Source organism: Mycteria americana, chromosome 2 (assembly GCF_035582795.1).
Source record: "Mycteria americana isolate JAX WOST 10 ecotype Jacksonville Zoo and Gardens chromosome 2, USCA_MyAme_1.0, whole genome shotgun sequence".
NCBI classification, from domain to species: Eukaryota; Metazoa; Chordata; class Aves; order Ciconiiformes; family Ciconiidae; genus Mycteria; species Mycteria americana.
Window position 1 is genome coordinate 94,808,972 of NC_134366.1, and position 22,149 is coordinate 94,831,120.

The 22,149-nt window shown below is 38.6% G+C and overlaps 1 protein-coding gene across 1 annotated transcript in view; it reads left to right on the forward strand.

The window, feature by feature from the left end:
• CTNND2 (catenin delta 2) overlaps window positions 1-22,149 on the forward strand; it is a 566,347-nt gene that overhangs the window by 230,267 nt on the left and 313,931 nt on the right. Inside the window, exons 3-4 of the mRNA XM_075495646.1 lie at window positions 3,408-3,442; window positions 3,920-4,036. Coding sequence (XP_075351761.1) covers window positions 3,408-3,442; window positions 3,920-4,036 — 152 coding nt within the window. The remainder of the gene's footprint in view (window positions 1-3,407; window positions 3,443-3,919; window positions 4,037-22,149) is intronic.

Sequence of the window (22,149 nt, forward strand, 5' to 3'; positions counted from 1 at the left end):
TTGTACTAGAACATCTGAAGTAGATGTAGGATGCAATGACTACCAATAATGAGAGAAGAGTACAGCAAATAAATCATAATTATTCTTCTGGGTTTGGGTTAAGGGAGGTAATAATTATACCTGCCTGAGTTCTCAGGTCATTAATATTTTATGCTACTATTTTCTAATACTATACTAATGTAATTCTGGTTAAAATCTCCCTCCTCCTCCTCGAACTCTTAAGTTTGGTGCAGGATTCCATTGTTCAGAACTTCTCAATAAAGTATTTTATTGCTCAGCTTCCTCAGTTGAAGTTGGTAGAGTTTGCAAACTTATACAATGAGGCATAGGAATATGCAGAAAAGTGGTTGATAATGAATGTAAAACCTTTTCTTTAGAAAAACTGTAAAGCGGAACGCTTTATTTTGCTGAACATGCTGAAAAATTTATTAGGGGGAATACTTCTGCTCATTTTTTTTTTTTGTCTTTTCATGTATTTGATGTGAGTATACAGTCAATTTTACTGATCGCTTGTGAAGCTGGAAAACACCTAAAAGAAAAGCACGAAAAAAAAGCACTTTTATTCACTCAAGCAGATTTGGCATAGTTGTGTGACAGCCTAAAGGCTCCCTGCACAGACATGTCAGGTTGCTTCAGTCAGGAATCCTTTTCAGGCCAAAAGCAGGAAAAGCTCATTTAAAAAAAAAAAAAAAAAAGGTTAAAAAAAAAAAAAAAGCTGGGTATCTAAATTTGAACTATGTCAAATTCTAATAAGATTTTTCTAGGGAAACCCTTTATGTATTTGTCTGCAAGACTGAGGCATCGGTTTGTAACCAAGAAATGGCAACTGTAACGTGCAACTATATTGGACTGTTCAAAAGCTAAAGAGCATGAATTTAACTAGGGAAAACAGCACTCTCTTCATACCAGAATATATCGATGTCCTTGTAGAAGCAAATACACTTTTAATATAGAACCATAGAATCATTTAAGTTGGAAAAGACCCTTAAGATCATCGAGTCCAACCGTTAACCTAGCACTGCCAAGTCCACCATTAAACCATGTCCCTAAGCAGCACGTCAACACGTCTTTTAAATACCTCCAGGGATGGTGACTCAACCACTTCCCTGGGCAGCCTGTTCCATATTCCATAGGTTGAATAAGAAGGTAGCATTAGCATAAAAATTTTGATGGTGAATCTGTTACCTTGACTATGAAAGTTACAGTATTTATTAAAAGACCATTACAGTAGTTGTGAGGAGAAGCCTGACTAAAACTGGAAAAGCCAAAATATAGTCAAAATTTATTGCAAGCCTTTTTTAGATCTTCCCATCTAAGATTTCTTAAGGTGAATACATTAAAATGTTTCTTTGGAAGTCAGACTAGTGATATTAGGGATCACTACTAATCAGCCACTAGTGATTCGTTTAAATACTATCTGTACTATGCCAATAATTAACTTCTACATTTTACACAAATTTACTGCTTAAAAAGGGCTAAGCTGGAATTCCTGGAAATGATAATTCACAGTTTATGCATGGACATGATTTTCTTTTCTCACTGATTTGGATGAGATGGCACAGTCTTTTACATCAGTGTGTTCTTGCCGGCAACATTTAGTAATTCATTCTGCCAGGAAGAATGCCACCTGAGATATTACATTTTTTTCTGTCTTTTGAGGTGGTATCTATCACAGAAATCTGGATACCGGAAGAGGGACTGTATAGTGGAAAGTAATATATTGCTTATTATGGATGATGCGAATTCCAGAAAGGCAGATCGCTCTCAAATCCCAGTGTATCAGCTGAAGCTGCAGTTGTTTAGTGATTTTGAAAATCAGGGAAAAGGAATTTCAAATTGGAAAAAGTAATATTTCAAAAAGAGCCACTGTCCCTAGTCACCACCCACTAGGGCTCCATTTGAAAAGGTAATTTAAAGTAAAGTAATTTCTTCCATTTTAGCACTTTGCCATTATTATTTGCCAGAGGACTCTGACTATGTTGATCTTCAATATTATTAACTTCAGTGGACTTGAATGCAAGCATTTCAGTTGAGTGTCTCATTGAAGGGCTAGCTTCTTAATCTGTGAAATCTCACTACAGTGAGTCAATATAAACCACAGATGGTAGATATTTGGAAATAGATGGTGATGTATAGGTTTGAATTTGTCAGGTTAACACTTTTGATACCAGCTAGAATGAAAAGTTGTCCTTTTAGAACTATTTAGATGTGAATTAGGCAATTATCCTCTTTTTTAACACTATCAAATCTGATAAATAATTAACCCAAGTTCTTTTGCTGTAAAAAGAGACCTCCAAAAAGAAGCATTTAATTTCATTTACATTATTCTTGTTCAGAACATAGATACTAGGAGCTGTACTCACATATTCATAAGAGATCCAGCATCTGTTGGGAAAAGGGAAAACAATTCAAGATTTAAAATCCATTTACTCATTAAAAAGAGCATTCATCAGAAAGAAGTAAATCTATAGTTTGAAAAGTTAAAATAATTTCTGTCTTTGTTTTTTTTTTACCGATGGATGCAACAGATGATTTTGTTCTCCCCTATAAATATCTTGTAAAAATGTACAGATAAATGTTTTAATCATGACTATAATAATCAGTTCACTGTTATCAAAAGAATGATTATTACTGAGTAACTTCAATCCTTTTTGTATTCTTGGCATGTGAGGAAGACCTATACTGAAGCATAAACAGATCATGCCTTGGAGGAAAGTGTACTCATTGCCTAGTAAAAGATATCATTCATCTCATCATTCACTTGAATATATCATTGACTTCATAGAAAAAACTCTACCTAAAGCATCCTCTAGTGTGCATACTCATTATTTTAAAATTAAGACCTTCCATTGCTTAAGTGCTTGTACATAGAAGCACAAACACATCTAAATTTACCCTATTGCGTAGGCCAATGGAATTAACTTAGCTGCACATTTGAATAATATAAAAATGCACATAATGATCAATAGAACTGGGAATCATACTCGTAATTTTGTTTTGAAATCACATGTAACTGTTCACTTGAAAAAGCAATTTATAACTCTCTATAAAAATGGAAAATCAGACAAATAGAAGGATCCCAAAAAGTTGCAAAATGTTAATGTTTTTGCTTTGAAATAGTGTAATTTGTATATCAAGACTAAGAGGGCAGTTTCTATATGTATGTTTTAAATTACTTAATTAAGAAGTGAAGATGCTTTCCCTCCTGCTGAATGAATGCTGTGCAAGTCATTCATTTAAAAAATAAGTAAAATAATACTTGATATACTTTTACTAAGTTATTTATCCTTAAGTCAGTTCCGTTATTCCTATATCAGTTCCTTCAGAATAGATTTAGATCTGAATATTGATGGCACACTACTGAACCATTTAATAAAAAATTAACACTTTTTTTTTTCTCTTTTCAGTTCCACAGAAGAGCAGTTTCACTGGCAAACACAAGGTAATGTACTTATCTACATATATGTATTACACATATTCTCTCCCAGAATGATCATATTTCCTAAAGAAGATGGAGGGGAAAACAACATTTATTTATGCAGTATTTTTTTCATTGCTGGTGTGTGAAACCCCTGCTTAACAACTGGCAAAATTTGGCAAAAGTTATTAGGGTTGACAAAAAGAACACAAGACTAATGCAGAGTTCTGAGAGAGGGCATTGATAAATGTGTCTCTAATTTTTTTAAGATTAGATCTGAACTTTCTCATTTTGCTTTTATTAATCCAAGGCCATGCTTTCGAAGGATGGCATAATTTTCAATATGGCCAGCCTCCTCTGAATATGTGATCTTGGTGTGTTCTCCGTTCCTTCATCAGCTGTAAATGCTTAGTCACATGTAACTGGTTTTAGCTTTTTTCTTGTAACTGGTTTTACCTTTTGCCTTTCTTTTACATTTTTGTGTTGTTAATTTTATTACAGATGGTCAGAAGGATATAGAAGATGAGCTCACCACTGGTCTGGAGCTGGTGGACTCCTGTATTAGATCACTGCAGGAATCAGGGATACTCGATCCACAGGATTATTCAGCCAGTGAAAGTAAGTTGCTAGAAATGGGTTTTCTGGAACCCAGACATATTCGTAACTTTTCATGCTTTAAAACGGAATACATATCTTATATAGAGTTTTTCTTGATTATTTTCTGATATCGGCAGAAGACAATGTAGTTGCGAGCAGGCAAATTGCCTCCTTGCCTTTGCAAGTTAATTTTTGGTTTTGTTTGTAATAGAGGGAATATCACTGCTAGTTTGTGGAGGACAAAACCAAACGTGAAATGTATTTTAAGGAAAATATTTTGTAATTGCAGTATTGCTGTAGTGTACTATAAGGTGATGTCACAAGACTTCAGCATCACCACTACTTTCAAGCAGCACTTTTTCAGTATGCAAAAGTAATAAAACCAAACATAGCATGGGGCTGTGAGTAATCCTGACGTCTCTTTGTAACCGCTTGGCTAGGTAGCTGGTACTCCTTAAGACTAAAATTTTCCGATGGATACACAGACAGAAATAGTTAGGTGAACTTTTTAAAGATGATGCAGAGAATGGCAGCTGTAGCAAGAAAGCTGAAGTATTTTCTCAAAGGTTGGCTCACTGGTTATTTAGCAGCCATTCTGTTTACAGAATTGTGCAGTGAGTAGATAGATCCTCTGCTAGGACCAGCTGTTGGGGAAGTGAATCAAGCCTAAACAACAGCAAAAGTGAACGAGGGATACGCCACTTAATGTATTTGTACAGCAGATGTCTACAAACGCTTGTGCTCATGAGTCACATACACTAAGACAAAGTTTTCCAATAGGTTAACAGGTCTTTTATCAGATGTAGCACTAGATATTGAAAAAGCAGGTTAATTCCCTATTTTCCTTTCCTTTTGCTCCTATCTGATACTCTATACCCATCTGCCACAATATATACCCACTTGCACTTCACTCCTACTGCAGCTCCTGACACTACCTTGGCTATTCAGTTTTCTCTAGTATTCCTCTACATCTTCTTCCCTCTGCTCAGTTGAGCCATTTTTGTCTTTTTCAATTCCCTGCTGCCCAGTACCCTCTGACTGAGTCATGTCTTTCGAGGTGGCTGCCCAAATCCAGCTTTCTCAAAACCAAAGGGGATGATCTCCCCTTTATCTGGAAAGGCTAATGGAGTGTGACAGCCACCTTCTGCAAAGCATCTCTAGCAATGACGAGTCATCACCTGAAATGTGGTCATCAGGTGACAGAAGGAAGGCATTGCAAATTGAATGCAGAATTTAAATTTGTCAGAACATTTTTCATTATTTTAAAACAAGATTTGCAGTAAAATTCACAGGTGACAATCCTGGGACAGTAGAAAATTTGTCACTTTTCATGTGCACAAGATTTCTGGGCCAACAATGTCACTAACACTTTTGTTAAGATGTTGCTTGATCTGAACACAATCTGTGTGATTCACATCTGTTAAGATGTTGCTTGGTCTGAACAAAATTGGGAAAATTTGGTGAAACAATGTAAGCCCTTATAATTTGCCCTGTTTTTTTCTTCCTTTGGGGGTGAGGAGAAACAGATTAAATGACTAGCATGATAAGGATTGGCTTCAAAATGTGATTCAGTAGAAAAATTGAACTGGGTAGATGGCAATAGAGGAGATTGGGGGCAGGGAGGTGCTAGCTTGTATGAGAAACTGGCTGAAGAGATGGAAACTAAGAAAAAATGTTAGGGAAAGATGAAGACAGTAGATGGAGAGAAGTCTGGGTATGTGAAGAAAACTAGTACTAAAGCAAATTTCTGGGGAGCATCACAAAAAGGTAAGACACAAATAACAATGTAGATGGATGGGAAGGAGAATAAGGAACGTGGGCAAATGGAAAACAGTGATGGAGAAGAGGAGCAATACGGATGGATTGTGTGGGGGACCAGCAGGGGAGGAACTGAGATTTGTTAAAGCAGGAGGTCCAGTCAGAAAGTTGAAAGCTGAATTTGCTTGGTTGGATGGTTTGTTCGTGGGATCAGGAGTTAGGTGCAAAGAGAGGAAACAACAGGGTGATGAGAATGACATTTGAGAAAGGAAAGAGTGATAGAGCTGTGGACAGGACAATAGCTGTCCCTAAGAAACACAGGTTTGGAGAGAACAGGCAGGTGCATGTGTTCACAAGGGAGCAGGCTTCCCCACAGAGCTGCAAGTTTGATCTTCTTCATTGTCAGGAAATATTTGTGAAGCATTTTGTCACAGTGCCCCATACTCCTCTGCTCCAGGCCCACCTCATAATGAAACTAAATTGCTATTTGCCATTTATGGTTTTAATTAATAATCAGATATATATGCCAAAGCTAACAGTTGCAGCTCTGCTAATCACTCATAAATGCAATTAAGATGTCATATACTGGGTTTTCTTTTGGGTTTGGGTGTCTTTTTTTCAATATACAGTAAAATATCACGAACACATCAGACAACTAAAATGTTACTGTGTTTACAAAGTCAAAAGTACCAAAGTCAAGGCTGTCTGTACAACATAATTTGAATTTCTTATGACTGCATTATATAAAACAATTATTATCATGCCCTGTTTTGTACATTTTCTGTCCATGCCTCATTTACCCCAAAGCCAAGGCTCAGATTGCACAGCATACTAGAGGGGGATTTCATCTGGAGCGCTTCTGACTTCTCTAAGCAATGAGTAGAACACACATACTAAATGAAAACAAAAATCTCATATTTGACAGTTCAGCTTTGCACTTAAAGTTTAATTGTATCCCTCCTTCATGTCCTAAAGTTCTGATGTTATAGTTGTGGAATCATTCAAAGAATCTTCTACTGATACTTAGTTTTAGGGGTTCCAGTTAGTTTGCAGGTGTGCTGAGATCAAACAGCTGTAATGGGACACTGTGGAAGCACAGTCTCAAAAATATGAAGCGTGATATAAGTGGAAGTTTAGAACTCACTCTGAGGTGTCTCACGCACAGCATTTGTCTTTCATAGACGCTTTTGTTCTTAATTCCTTCAATCTCCAAATAGGAAATGAGATCTATATAAATGTCTCACTTTACAGGTGTTCTAAAAATCATTATTTGTGATGCATTTGAAGTAAACATTGAGTGTCATAGAATAATCCACCAGAGTGCTATTTTTTTTTCCTTTGTGTCGGACATTTTTCAATGAAGGCCTGAGGTCATGCACTAAAAAATGAGGCAACTACAAAACACTGAATAGTTTTTCATTGTGTGCACTGGCCGTAAGACAAGGAAGGAGGGGAAGAGCGATGATTAGGAACTGCCAGACTAAGGCAACTTAGTCTGGCAGTTCCTAACTTTTGAGCTCTTAACTTCACAATTTTAGTTATGTTTACTTCTGCAGTTTGACTGCATAGCTGTATTTTAAGTAACAAGGCGGACTCTGAGGAGAGCATTTCCAGCCTGCCATGGCAGTTCTAGTCTAGTTGAGGCAGATTTTTTAAAATCATCATATGAAAGCCTGCCCAGGGATGTGACCACAGTTTCTTTTTCTGAACTGTGTGCGTCTAGTCTAATGAGTTAATCTATCAGTAGCTCTGCCTTTGTAGAGGATTAGTGTGTCTGTAGTCAGAATCTTTACGATTCATTTTCACACACTCTGATTGTCTGAGAATTAGTTTTAAAAAGTTGTCACATAGCAGGCAGCTGTTATAATACTCTAAATCCCAAACATCACTTCACATGTGCTATTCCTTTAGTAGCAAATAAAAGCCATGAAAAAAGGCTAATGGGACAAGTCACATGAAAGGGGCTTACACAGGAGGGGTTCTGTGTTGCTAATAGAGACGCTCACTAATTATCTTTACTGAGTGTGAATCAGCAAATAAAAAAAAAAATATAAAGCTTTTATTAATTTGGCGCAATGCAAGCAGAGCAATCACTGTTTTAAAAGTAATTATTATCAAAGACGGGCAGACTCATAACTGCTGCGTGCTCTCATGCAAGTTTTCTGTGGTTGCGCTGAGCCTGGGACAAGTTTATATGCATCTGAGGGGAACTCTTGCACCGTTGCCCATTTCTTTCTTCTGTCCCAACTCAGTATAAACTGACTTCCCAAAACCATGTGTTTCCAGTTACAAGCAAACAAATAAAAAGTAGGGAGACTTCCAGAATTACACAAGAAGCTGCAGCTGAGTTAAGACCTGAACCTGCGTCTCCGTGGTCCAGTTCCCCTGTACTGCAGTGATTTCTCTTTATCTTTATGTAGCTATAGATCTGTCACCACTGTGTCACTCCAGTTTACATCAAACATGATCTGACATAGTTTCTGTAAAGTCAGAGGGGAGTTCAGCCTGTCCTAAGTGTTTGTGGGGATGTCCCCAGCAGAACGATGGTGGTGCATGCATTCCTCCAGTCCCTGAGGGTGGGCAGGTAGAGGCTGCTGCTAGTGGCAGTAGCCATTAGCTACGGACTGTGCTAGGGCCTAGCCTGGTCCCTCAGTGTCACTGTGAGGGCACTCCATCTGTCCTCCTCCCTGCTGTATACCGCTATAACACCCAGTGTGGCAACATGGAGCTGACTGCAGAGCTGGCTGCTCCTCTCTGAAACTATTTCTTCCCTCTACCATTATCTCCTTCTAATGGGAACTCAAAAATACTGCTTTTGCACAAACGAAGATAAATAACTGTCACTTTAAATAGGATCAGGGGAAAGACCAGACATGTGAGAGCCAAGCTAATTGCATATAAGACACTGTAGACGAGTCATGGGAGAGGGATGGGAATACACAGTAAGTGTAGGACCTGAAATCACTGGGGAAGGAAATGCAGGGGAGCGAAATTTAGTTCAGGACAGAGATAATACTAGGGATGTTTCAGACAGACATAAGACACAGGAGTACTGAATAGTGACTGTAGCTCAGGAAAGGTATTTTCATGGCAGAATTGGTTAATTTAGTGGAGAAAGACGTGAAAAAAACATTTTGTGAGGGCTGAGTATGTATTGTGGAGACCAAAAATTAGTATTTCAGATTAGAAAGCTTGGAAAGATGGGTGATGAAGGAAAGATAACACTTTTTTCCTCCCCTTCCCATCACCGCACCACTGTCTCAAAATCACACAACTACTTCAGATTCATTCCTTTTACTACCTAGTCAGTACACCTCCTTTTTTGTTTTTGTTTGTTTGTTTGTTTGTTTTCTTCTTTTTTTTTCCCCCCATTACACTTAAGAACAATTGAAAAGGTAGAAAGCTTCATGGAAAGAAGGAGAGTAAACACAGATATACAACTCTGAATGAAGAAGGGTGATTGCTGAGGACGTTTGTCATTAAGGCTTGATAAGGTCACAGTCTGGCCTGCAGATAAGTGGGAAAGGTCCTGATGAACTGCCTGAGGCCCCCAGATGTCCATCCTGTGACAGAGAAACTGGAGGCCTCTGAGCAATCATTAAGGACCAAACTACCTTTTCCTGCCAATGTTTGTAAATTTGCATTTTACAGATGGGCAGTGTAAGAGTGAGATAAATGTGGAACGAGAGGAATATATTGGTCCTGTATTTCCTTCCTTCCTACTAGTTCCCCTGTGCATCTATCCCTGTGGGTCATTAGCATGCCACATCAGAGGACTGCCATGATACTGGCATCAGAACCATTTCTGAGATAATTAGCTGAAGCTCATTGAATCCTTACAGACTACATTGAATCCTTACAGGCTACAGTGGTGGAGACAGGCAACGGTTACTCCCTCTGTCATGGCATTAGTAAAATGAGGGTTAGACAGGCTGCTGAGATTACTGAGCAAATCCATTGGCACTTTCTTCCTAACTGAAACCACAGGCTCAAATGTCTCCTAATCCAGAAGTCTCTAATTTTAATTTAAGGTATCTATACTTAAATCTTTCATGCTATTTCCTTTGCTTCAGTCTCCACAAAATGAGCATAAGACCGGTCTTAAAAGGATTATGGGGCAGATTTATGGAGCTTTTGGTGTTTAAGTTTCTGACTGAAACGGAATCGTTTCACTATTTTTCACTTGCTTAATCACTTCATGTGGCAACCCTGCTTCTTTGCTCTCTAAATCGATACCACAGACTGCAGCCACAGCGTTCTTGTTGACATGGATCAGAAAACCTCTTGGATCAGTCTGCCAGTTGTCTGATGTTTTTAAAATGCTACATTTTAAATTTCAATTTAAAAATACATGGTTTATATTGGAATTGCAGTTTTTCCCACCTGCCATTGCCAGTACTCCAGACAATTTTTTTCCCCAAAATTTTCTGAATATATATTTATTTATATCTGTGACCCTGTTGTCTTGGTGCTCAGGATTAATTACAGAATTCAGCACACTGATAAGGGAATAAATACAATGTAGATTAAATAACACTGTCTTCTTGGCTAATGCCATTTCAGAGTGCACTTCACTGAAGCTACATGTTGACAGAAATGCAGGCAGTTAAGGATGTCTCAGTCCTACTGGGGAAGAAAAAGCATGGCTCACCACTGAGGACTCAATGCCACAATATATTAACTCTTTTAGTCACTTGAAACTATTTGCTCAAAATGCAGCAGAAATGGGTAGTAGTACCATTTAGATGTCAGTTCTTTTCCTCTGAAGAATGACTTATGTTACAAGAACAGATTATTTTTATCACATGAAATTACACATAGCTGTTTTATTAGACAGATGTGGTTTTCACTTAAATACCCGGTCTAATTCTGAGGCTAAAAAGATGGGCTAAGCTCTTATTTTATTCTCTTAATTCAGTTTTGCTTCAGCAATTTTTTACAATAAGAGAGATCTTCCTTACTCAGTGTGAAAGCAGATGTCCCAGTTTGAAAGAGCACTCCTTGTTCAACCTTTATGATTTTCATCTTTTATCAGCTGCTTTATTCATAGATATTGAAAATGGATTGAAACAAAAAGGCACTATTTACACAATGAATGTGTAAAAGGATGTGTGTTTATGTGTTTTCCATCCCATAGCTCTTCCTTTGTGAAATTGCCACCTGTCAGATGGCTGACATGCTCAATGAGATGAAATTTGGCATCAGTAGACCTCATGATTCGTTGATAGATGAAGTTATTTCCATGTCATTATCTGCTCTGAGAGCCAGGGCTATCCAGCTGAGTCATTCTTTGTGCACACAAAGGAGGTGTTCTTGTGGGATCTCCTGGTAAACATACACACTAATAAAATCATGTGCTCTTTGAGTACATTTCAGAACTGAAAAACACCTAGGAAGTGTGCATGCCCCTCTTTCATTTTAGGATTGGAGTCTTTGGAGTAGGAGTGGCAGAAGTGCATAGCACGGGTCACACCACCTTTCTTTCTGCTGCATTAATGGAAACCTGGCAGTTGTCTGACTCAACAGTTCTTAGCTCCAGATAAATCTCTCAGAGTATGAGGTCTGAGGAAATTTTGAGTTATTGATGAAACTTCTGTCAGTATTGTAATATATTCAGGGTAAATATTTATGGTTGGGCATTTTGGATGCCTCTCCCTATTCCATCCATCTCTTCTAATACAAGCCTTTTCAATATCTTGGCTTCAAAACGTTGGGGTTTCAAAGTCATCTTTGCCCAATTTGTAATGGGGTAAATCTTCTGAAAGGCGGATGCCTTTTGTTAAAGGGTGGTCTCACAGTTACTCATTGTATGTTCTCACAGACAAAGTTGTACAGAAATTGTCTCAACTGTGGGTCAAGTTCAGTCTTTTGAAGTAGTTGTTAAATACTTAGATTTCTGAGAAATGGGGATAAGATGTTGTTTCCTTTATCCACCTCCCCTTTCCAGCCCCAGTCAGCCTAAGTGTGAGCATGAAATAATTATCATGTCATTTAACATTGTAATAGCCACTGGCCAGTAGCAAACACCGAGACCTGCTTCCAGGGGCAGTCCTCAGCAGGAGATTAATGTCATTACAAAATAGCTGAACCTGTAAAGTTTCTGTAAATTCATGGCTAAACCCTGCTAAGACATTAAGATTTGATAATGTGAGGCAGGCTCTAGCGCTGACCTGAGAGCCAGCTCTTACATCTCAGCATCAGTGTTTACAGCCAGTGCTGCCTCAGGAAATGCTCCATCAGTAGAGTATCATGAGCTTGGACTTTATTGTTTTTATCCTCTGTCAGAGGCAGAGTTCAAAGGTATTGAGAATTGCATCAGATGAAAAGATGTAGCTCAAACACTGTCATTCAGTACTCCATCACCTCTGCTCTTATCACGGGTATCAGGATGATAAGGGCCAGGTAAAACAGGCATGTCTTTCTTGCTGACATATCGCACCCTATTAAATTCATGTTGGTCTTCTCACTTCAAGAGTGTGAGTGAAGTTTTCCTTTTCGGTCTCTTCCCTTATGCAGGCAGGAGGAGACCACTGCAAAGAGTCAAACTTAGGAGTGGAGCCACAGTACGGGCTTTCACCACCGGGACTCCTGGCAGGCTTTGGTATCTGCTTTACCAGCCATGGTCCACCGTGGGTTTCTGACAGTGGAGTGTTAGGGACTGTGGCTTGGGTCCAGCTGATCTTGTTCTGCTTTGGTTTGCCGCCTGTCTTCAAGTTCATGTGTGGTTGTTTACAAGCAGGGGGCCTGGTGAAGGCTGAAGGAACCATCATCGCTCAGGGAAGCAGCTTCTGCTTTCCCTGGTTCCCAGGGGTGGCACAGGGGTTGCTGTGGGCACTGTCCTGTGCAGGGCTTCAATTGCCTCAATTCTTCCACGGCCCTTCTGTAGATTGGTAGGGCGTCTGGGGGGGTTTATAGGCTTCTCAGGGAGAAAGCGCCAGAAGCCACTGGCAGAAGTACTGTTCAAAACGTGACGGTCCAGTATGTTCCCTTACTGTTGGACCTAAACTGCTGCAGTTGCAATTTCCTCTCCTCAGGAAGGAATCTCCAGCCAGAGGCACTCACGCCATCTTAGTATCTCTCCCTAGCCCTCTCCTTTCCTGTGCTCTCTTGCCTTTTCTTGCTGTCCCATCTTTCCCTAAACTACCCATTACTGTCTTACCATATCCTTATGTCTGTTGCTTCCCTTCTTGTTTCAATTCCATCTTTTCTTTTTGCAGTTCCTTTATCTTTTCTGTTCTCAGACATAATGAAATAAAGCCTCAGTGTCTTGTCCCCAAAACAGATGATGATTCATCCTCAGAGGAAAAAAAAAAAAAAAAAAAATCAAAACACATTTTCTGTGTAAAAGTGGCCTTGCTATCCTCACTTTTTACATGCTTACGTAACGTCAAGCGAATCCACATTGTTCATTGGTGTCTCATGTTGGGAGCCCAGAGGTAACACTATGACAACATTGCAACGAAGTAATTTCTAATTTCCCTCCATTTCTGCACAGCAGCCTATATGATTTTTTGTTTCAATGTGCTGTCACCTGCAGCATGTTTCTTGGAGTTTCCTTATTTCTGATTACGTCTACACGATGAAATGTGCTTTTCTCTGTGCGTATCTCTGAGCTTGCTTGTCCTGAGATGAATCCGACTTTGGTACCTGGTGTCATTTTATGCTGTGCAACTGACTTAAAATCCTTGCCTAAAGAAAACAACCCCGCACAATCTAGCTTTATTACTGTAGTACAAAATTTGAATGTCAAATTAACGCAGGAGCAGTAACAGCAGGTAAAACATACATGGAGGGGGGAAATAGAAAGGTGAGAGTCGAGACCAGGGAAGCAGGAACAATTAGCAGCAACATCAAAGATGGAAAGGAGGTAGTGATCTGCTTGTAATGCTTAGCCTGTGGCAAACACAAATCCTGCACAGGCAACCAGGTGTTCCCTCATGAACTGCAGGAAGCAGTTACTGAAACTCATTAGAAAATGACAGTGACTTATGGTAGCATCTGTAGGAGCAGAACAAAGAAAGACACTTGGCATCCGAACCTACAGCGCAAAAGAACATCAGTAAATATTGTGTCTGTAGTACGGGCCAGGAAACAAAATGCACCCACATCCCCACGACAGACTGATAAACCACTCACCCTACTCGTGCCTTAGTGGCATGCCAGCGCCCGCGCGCTCGGCATGCTCGGAAGTGCCAAGAGCCGCATCGTTCTGGGATCCGCCGGTGCCAGCTTGTGAACACAAGCAGTTGTGTAGATGCAGCCTTGAAAAAGAGGTAGTTGGCTTGTTAGCCTGTGTAAAATGATATAGATGGAACAGAAGATTTTAGCAGGTATGGGTTTGGGTTTTTTGCAGCTACATGCAGTTTACGTAGCTCTCAATAAAGTAGGATTCTTCTGACTTCTATGAGTCACGCAGAGTAGGGAGTTGCCTCCATTTCTTCCATTCTGGCCTTATAAGTGCAGAAATGCATTTTTTGAGTACAACATGAGAGCAGAGAGTAGTGCATATTTGAGGACACAGAAAGAGAAAGCAGGAGCAAAAGGGCGTACTTTGTTTTATGGCAGAGGAGTTTTTGGCAGATGAAAAAGTTTGTCATAAAATTTTGACCTTTTTGACTTACTTCATAATTTACTTCTGAGGCAGTGCTAAACACATTCTGAACTAGCTCGCCTCAGAGACCAAATAGCCATTTTCATTTGTGGACAGAAAAGATTCAAGATTTAAGCCTGTCAAAGGTCAGGAAAAAATTGAGATCTACTTTGCACAAGAAGAGGAAACCTGTTTCGTGCTAGTAGTTAAGTTCATAGAACAACATATAGCATAATAAGTCTGCTCATGCCTTTTGTAGTAGATCCATATATCTGTGAATAGTTTTATATGCTTTATATTCAGAAGCTGGTAGGCACTTTTTAAATTATTATTATTATTTTTCAACAGTCTAATTTAGGTCTATCAGAAGAGATTTGTCTAATTTTTTTATTTCTGGTAGTGCATTCAGCTTCCATGTGAGTCATGTTTGTGTGATATCTATAACCATCTGATTTTATTTCCTAGAAATAAAAAGGGAACACATTAGTTTAATACTATCAGCTTTAGGCTGCGCTAGGCACAGAGGGTGACTAGGAACGCTTGACATTCACAGTTGGTCTTCAAAGGTATAAAATTCTTCCCAAAAATTGGGATTTAATCACGCAAAATATGTTCTTAATTTACTTGGCTTTTTTTTCTGTAAACAAAGCACATACTCCCCTTTAAATGTAGTTATTCTCTGCAAAATGGGAGACTGATAATGAAAACACAAATTAAAAAATAACTATTATTTATGCCAAAATTCAGTGTTCCCAAATGGAAACATGACAGTTCCTTCTGAGTCAGAGCTTGCTGTCTGTGTCGCTTCATGCAGTGCCTCCTCCTGTATGCAAGTTTCTTCTTACGGTCACGTTCAGAAATGTATCTAATCCCATCCAGAAGCCCAGTTCAGGTACTGTTCTCCTGTGGTTCCACAGTCTGATCTTTTAATAGATAGCAAACTTCTGTTACAGTGAAGTATTGTATGTCTTCTGCCACTCCTAGTATTGCGTACCACCTGCAGAGTTTCACGGAAGTAAGGTCAGCAGCAGCAGCAAATCATGCCATTTGTGGAAAAAGAGATTTATATTCTTTGTGTAATTCACATCATGTCTACCTTAGGCCACTGACAAGGTTTTGTTGGCAGAGGCTTCTCATGGAGGTGTAACAAGTGTCAGCAGAGATTTTACTGCCAAAAGAGCTCCAGATTATCCTTAGATATCCCTAGATGGAAGGCTAGAAGATATTATTTTTCCTCTTTGTGTCCTCCGTAGTGCAGAAATGTAATTTAGTTATTATCCTTGCTGCCCATCTTGTTCCTGTGTTGTTTCTATCTATTGCTCCTATCAAGCACATCATCCTAATGGCCAATGATAAATTACCTCTTTCAGAGACTATCCGATTTCGATATCTGCAGAGTTTAGCAAGCTATTTCATAAAATATGATTAACCTTCTACAAAAGAAGTTGTTTAATCTTGGGGTCATTTAAAAATTTGCAGTAGTAGGTTATCCTTGTTTTTAATATAAATTTAGGATAGCTTTTTCTATTAAAAAAACCCCAAAGACAAGGGCAACTTCTGTATTCTGAGCTTAAATATCTATAAACCTATTCTTGCTCAGTGCATGTCTTTAGGTCTTTTTCTCTATCATCTTCAGTAATTTCTCTCACTAGTAATGGAACTCCAGATTTTTTCCTACTATCAAACATTACCAAATATTGCTTATGAAAGAAGATCTGGCTGTATTACATCTCATACAAACATCTTGAGTAATGCTGTGTGTGATACGATATAGAAAGCAAAACATACACTGAGTAAATAACACTTAAGTTACCCTATTGTGTCAGGATTGCTTGGGCTTTGCTATGTTACCTTGTTCCATGAGTCTGCTAGTATTTCGTATTTGCAACATGTTTCCTAACTTCCAGAAGACTTTTATGTAAACTCACTGGAAATTCCATTGTCTTTATAATATATCGCCTTCCAATTTTTGCCATAAAAGTTATCTATTGCTAAAGAAATTCTTCCCCGTTAAATACTTCCTTACTAAGCTCACCTGTTGAAGAACTACTTATTTCTCTCTGGTTTTCTTCCTGTCCCTCACAGGTGCACAGTTAGCGAATTTTAACCACCGGGCAATATTTTGCGGGTGCCAAAGTTTTGAAACATGATTCTACCAAACACTAAGAGGAGATCCCATTTGCCACTCCGTAGTCCTAGTTTAATAGCAGAGGATTCCTCTTATTTGGAGGCACTTCATTAGCGTTATGCAGTAGTTGGAAACCTGGTAGTGTCAGGCATCCTCTCTGAATTAGACATCAGTGCTATCCCCCTGCCCTGACTCTGGGATTTCAATATGACCGTTAAAAAAAAAAAAAATCTTTCAGGAATCAAAAAAGAACCATTTACTCTCGGGGTGGGATGGAGGCCTTATTTTTTTCTATGCACTTCAGGTCTTACGTTTTTCTACTACTTCTTGGGGACATTTTTGGTGCTTTGCTATCCCTTGGAGTAGTGATTTATTATTTCAAATCCTAGCCAACACCTCTGTTTTCCTCTTACAATAATAGCAGAATTTTTATCTTGTGTAAAAACCATAAGATAATCAACATCTAATGAAACTATTTTCTATTCCCAGTTCATTACTCTTGAAATAAAATGTTCTTCATCTTTCATTCCAATAGTAATTAGGTCAGAAGGGGAGTTAGAAGGGATATCCTTGTATTGTTCCCTTACATAATAGTATCAGCACAGTTTTTGCATCATTTCTCCAGATATATATAATTTATAGAATTCTTGGATGAAAATGAACTTATTCTACATTTCTGAATGCATTCCACCATATCCTATTTTCTAGTACCTAAGAATAGGTTCTGTAGCAACACTAAAGCCCTTTTCTGTATTTGTAGGTAGAACATAGCCCTCTTGATGCTGGTAGAGCATGGTATTGCATATAAATTACTTTCCTTTTTTGTAAAACAAGTTTGTTTTCAGTGTACTCATTTAAGAATTCCTGCCTCTCATCTAAAGAGATGTGTTTGTTTCGGAACAAGGGAGCTGTTTGTGATTTTAGCACATAAAGTATTATCATCTGTTTCTTCATTTTAAGTATGCATTTTCTCTGCCCCCTTTTTTCCCAACTTTCTTCATTACTAGGGTATGGAATACCTTTGTATATTGCAGCCTTGGCATTTTTTCTTGTCATATAAAGGTACTGATATCTTTAATATTTAATATCTCCTAGAAGGTAGATCTTGAAATATTTTCCTAGTACTATTCTAGTACTAATCCTGGATTTGGAGGGAGGATAGGGGAAATGCTTATTACTATTGTTATATTATAGCTAGTTGTTATCTTCTGTTTGAGATCTGACTAGCAGTTGGCTTGAAGGTCCTTCTTTTCCTACAGAATCTGTTTGACCAGTTGTAGCTGACAGGATTTGTTTTCATCTTCAGATCTTAAGTTTTGCCTTGGTTTAATCTCTCCTTTTTCTGCCTGTAATTAAGAAAATGTTGTCTTTTTATGATAGCCTCAAAGGTCTTTCATCTAGTTCCCAGGGTTTTCCCCCACAATTGCCCCCTGCTTCTGCTGCTTCCACCTGCACTTCTTGCAAGTTCCCCCGAGACTAGAAAATGGGGAAGAGGGGAGAGATGTCTGTACTGAAGTGGCAAGGTGGCTGCTCCTTGCCACCCCCTGAGGCACTTGCAGGGCTTCCCTTCCCCTCACTCAATTCCTCCGCTTTCCAAAACCATCCTAAATTATCTCAGCAAGAGAGAATTTCTTCAAAGAATGTTTCAGGTGACCTCAAAAATAAGCCATATTGCAATGGAGGGGTTTAAAACAAACAGACAAACAAATGTTCCTTACCATTCTGATTTGGAGGGAAAGTTTACTCCTGTTCCCAGAATTAATTTGGGAGCAGGACTTGGAAAACAGGATATACCAGTGAGATGTCAAAGAGTTTAGTATCACTAGGAACAGGTCCATCCACCTTGTCTTTAACTATCATCCCCTCTTCTTTACTGTCAAATACTGTGGAAGGACACTGGCAGGTTACCATCAAGAGCTATCCCTGGTTTTATTGTTCTTCCAGTCTAGTTCCAGGATTCCCCCAGCTTCCCAAATACAGCTGAACACTCAGAAATTGAGTGACCACTTTACAGATACCTGACCTGATCTTTTATTTTATTACATATTTTTTGATCAGCCATTCCTTTGCAAAACTGGGCAACAAGTAGAACCCAGCTTTAGGAGTGGTTAGCAACTACTTACCATGAGTACACATACTTAAATGAACTAACAAAAAAAGTAGGTTGTAGGGTAGGAATCAATATTTCATGCTCAAACTAAATTTCCTGAGAGGCAGAAGAAACAGTAAGTGATGGCTTTTTGGTATTTGAAATCCTTAATTAGGTATATACTAACAGTTAGGAGATGGTTCCTCTCACTGGGATGTGAGGCACCTCAACCTATTAACTCTGTAAATGAATGTTTAAAGGACATTAAAGGAGTTTTGCTAGTGCTTTCTTTCAACTGCTACCCAAATGAGCAAAGTGGGTTGAAGAATGTGTGAAGTGATTAATTACACTAATTAAAAACACTTTATTTACACTTACTCTATAATTTATCATTACTACTTCTGTCAGTTGATCGAAGGTGAGTGAAGTGTTGTTTATAATTGGTATGGGAGCTAATTAAATGTTCGTTCGAGCATGTTTTGGTCTATTTCCTTTGTCAATTAGAACTGGCATCTCAATAGATGACTGACCAAATGGAAATGTATAACACAGTAGTAGTGCTCCACTTTACTGCTTACTTGGAGAAGGAAACGTGCCCCCGTAACACTTTAAATCTTAAGGAGAGAAAAAAATCCTTCTCCTTTCACTTGCATGACGTTTTTGTTGGGAACTTCACATGAAAAACTAAGTAACAAGCATGCAATTATCTCATGGGGGCTAACTAGGTATATGTTTCTGTAGTTTGTAGTGTAATTATTTTTAGCCAATTTAGAAGTAATTGTTGCATAGATTTAGAATACTGAATTAATCATACCCTTATCTTGTAATAATATAGTACTGTATGTAACTTGTCATTATATGGTAATTGTTTTATAATTGAACAACTAGCAGACTATGTATTATTGAATACTTGTTCCATGATAAATTCTGCTCTGTAATGTAATATATTAGTCCTGTTTCATAATTCAGTCCTCTTTTTTGTTTTGAAGATTGACCATGCTATTGCTATAGTATCACCTTGAATTGTTAGATAGGGTGAAGCTACAATTTGTGAAGTATTCCGTGAGATACTGCAGTCTAAGGATTAGGAAACGGGAGTAACTTTTCAGATGTTTGGCGGACACTAGGGATAGGCTGTCATTGATATCCCCACAGGGAACAATTTCTTTGGTTTCTTTTTGTGAGTTCCTTCTTTACAAGAATCCCACATTCATCTGGCTATTTAGCTTTGTGACCCAGCAATGGTACTACAGTATAAGATAGAAAAAAATATAAAGTTATCTGAGTTTGTAATGGAGTTAATCCACAAATTCCTATTACCTTAACTTGCTGTCCTGTAGGTAAAAATATGTATCACAAATACTGATTGTACTTAAATCTTATCAGACTTTGCTTCATCTGTTTGTTTTTAAATCCTCACTCATGATCTAGTAATATTACAAATAACAAAATTGAATAGGATGTGCTTCTTTGCCCATCTCTAATCAGTGTAAGGGTACTGGACCAGTCTCTCAGCACTTAGAAAGCTGCTTAACTTCTGACACTGGTAAGCTCCTTAGGGCCCAGGTTCCTACTGGGTTTCTTAGGAGAGATACTCCTCTGCTTATGACCACTATGGGATAGAATTCAGGTGAGCTCTGCTACTTGCGTGGTCACCAGACAAGGCCCTACCCTCCGGGGGAAGGGAAGAAAACATGTCATGACTCGCCAGCTCTGATTCCCAACCAAGTTCCCTGGCTTTTCAACTACTGTCAGTGCTGATGCCTGTTTTTTGCAATCTCTCACTGAAGCTCCAGTTGGCATTAATGCCTATTAGTTTAATCAAAATTCAGTACTGTGCTGATGCACTTTGGTCTTTGTTTCTTCCTTTTTTCTTTTTTTTTTTAATGTAATTCTTTCTCTGCTTAATTTGGGCATCATGCTGTTCGAGGCTGTGGATTGCGGTGGACAGCTAAGCACCCAGCTTCTCTTGGGGTTTGCTTCCAAGTGAGTGAGGAAAGGAAAGCTAGGTGCTGTACTCTTGGAGTTTAGCAATGCCAGGGAGCGTTGAATCCCCTCTTGTCGCAGGAGGACTAGCAGAAAGAAACAGGCTTTTACACTTGGGAGCAGTGGTGCTGACGTAGTTGGTCTGCTAAACATTTCTAATAATACAGCTACTCTTTTACCAGCATTGTATTTGTTAAAAATTTATTTTATACTGTACGTTCAGTTGGTACATTTTCTCTGTTAGCACGCACCACTTCAATACAGTTAGAATATCTTAAAAACTTATTTGACTACTGAAATCGGCAAGCATATTCCAATGGATTTGAATATAATAGTCTTAGCCCTTGGCAGTTTCTGAGCATACAAAAATGGACATTTTGGACCTTTCTTCAATGTATAAGCTGGATTGTTCTGATGAAATGTAGGTATAAAGTCAGTTGGACAAGTGAATATATTTTTTTATGCTGAGGAACAGGATCTAGATCTGTTTTATGCTGAGGAACAGGATCTAGATCAGAAATCTAAGGGTTGACCTAAATACAGAAATATTGTAAAATAATTATACTGGTGGAATTTCATTGTTGTGTTACCATTCTTTTTTGTTGTTGTTGTTGTTTTTTTACTTACTGATCTGTAATATCTTGTCACTTCTTGCATAAGAAGTAGAATAATGAGAAGTTTGTTCTATACTTGTAACTAATTTTTTGTTGCCTAACCAAGCCCTGGTAGAGCTAGAACAGTACATGCAGGTACTGAGAAGTATCCCAGTATTCTGCTGTTCTGAAACAGCCATATAAAGTATTTCTGCATGCAAACACTTGCTGTTCAACAATAGTTTATTTTTAAAAATAGCCAAAATGAAAATTTTAGGTTGTGATCTTTTTTTTTTTTTGCTTGGTTGGTTTGGGTTTGTGGTTTTTTTTTACTATGAATGATGGAAGAAGGATGAGGAGGTGGTCTGAAGAGAGCAGAAACAACAGGCAAAAGATTTTCTTTCCAAAGAAAATATGTCTCTTGAAAATAAAAGAACAAATGTTTTCATAATTTCAGTTTTTTCCCCATTTTTGTCCCAGCCATGGATGATAATAGTAACCTGGATTCTTTGTGTCACTTTGTTTTCCCGTAATCAACTGTTACTGTGTGTCTTGGTTTAACCCCAGTCAGCAACTAAGCACCACACAGCTGCTCACTCACCCTCCCCCTGCCCCGTGCAATGGGAGAGAGAATTGGCGGGGGGGGGGGGAGAGGTAAAACCCATGGGTTGAGATAAAGACAGTTTAATAGGACAGCAGAGGGAAAGAAAATAATAATAACGATAAAAGAATGTACAAAACAAGTGATGCACAATGCAATTGCTCACTGCCCACCGACTGATACCCAGCTAGTCCCCAAGCAGCGATCCCTCCTCCCCGGCCAACTCCCCACAGTTTATATACTGAGCATGACGCCATATGGTATGGAATAGCCCTTGGGCCAGTTTGGATCAACTCTCTTGACTGTGCCCCCTCCCAGCTTCTTGTGTGCCTCGCCCTAAGTCCTTGACTTAATATAAGCATTACTTAGCAACAACTAAAACATCAGTG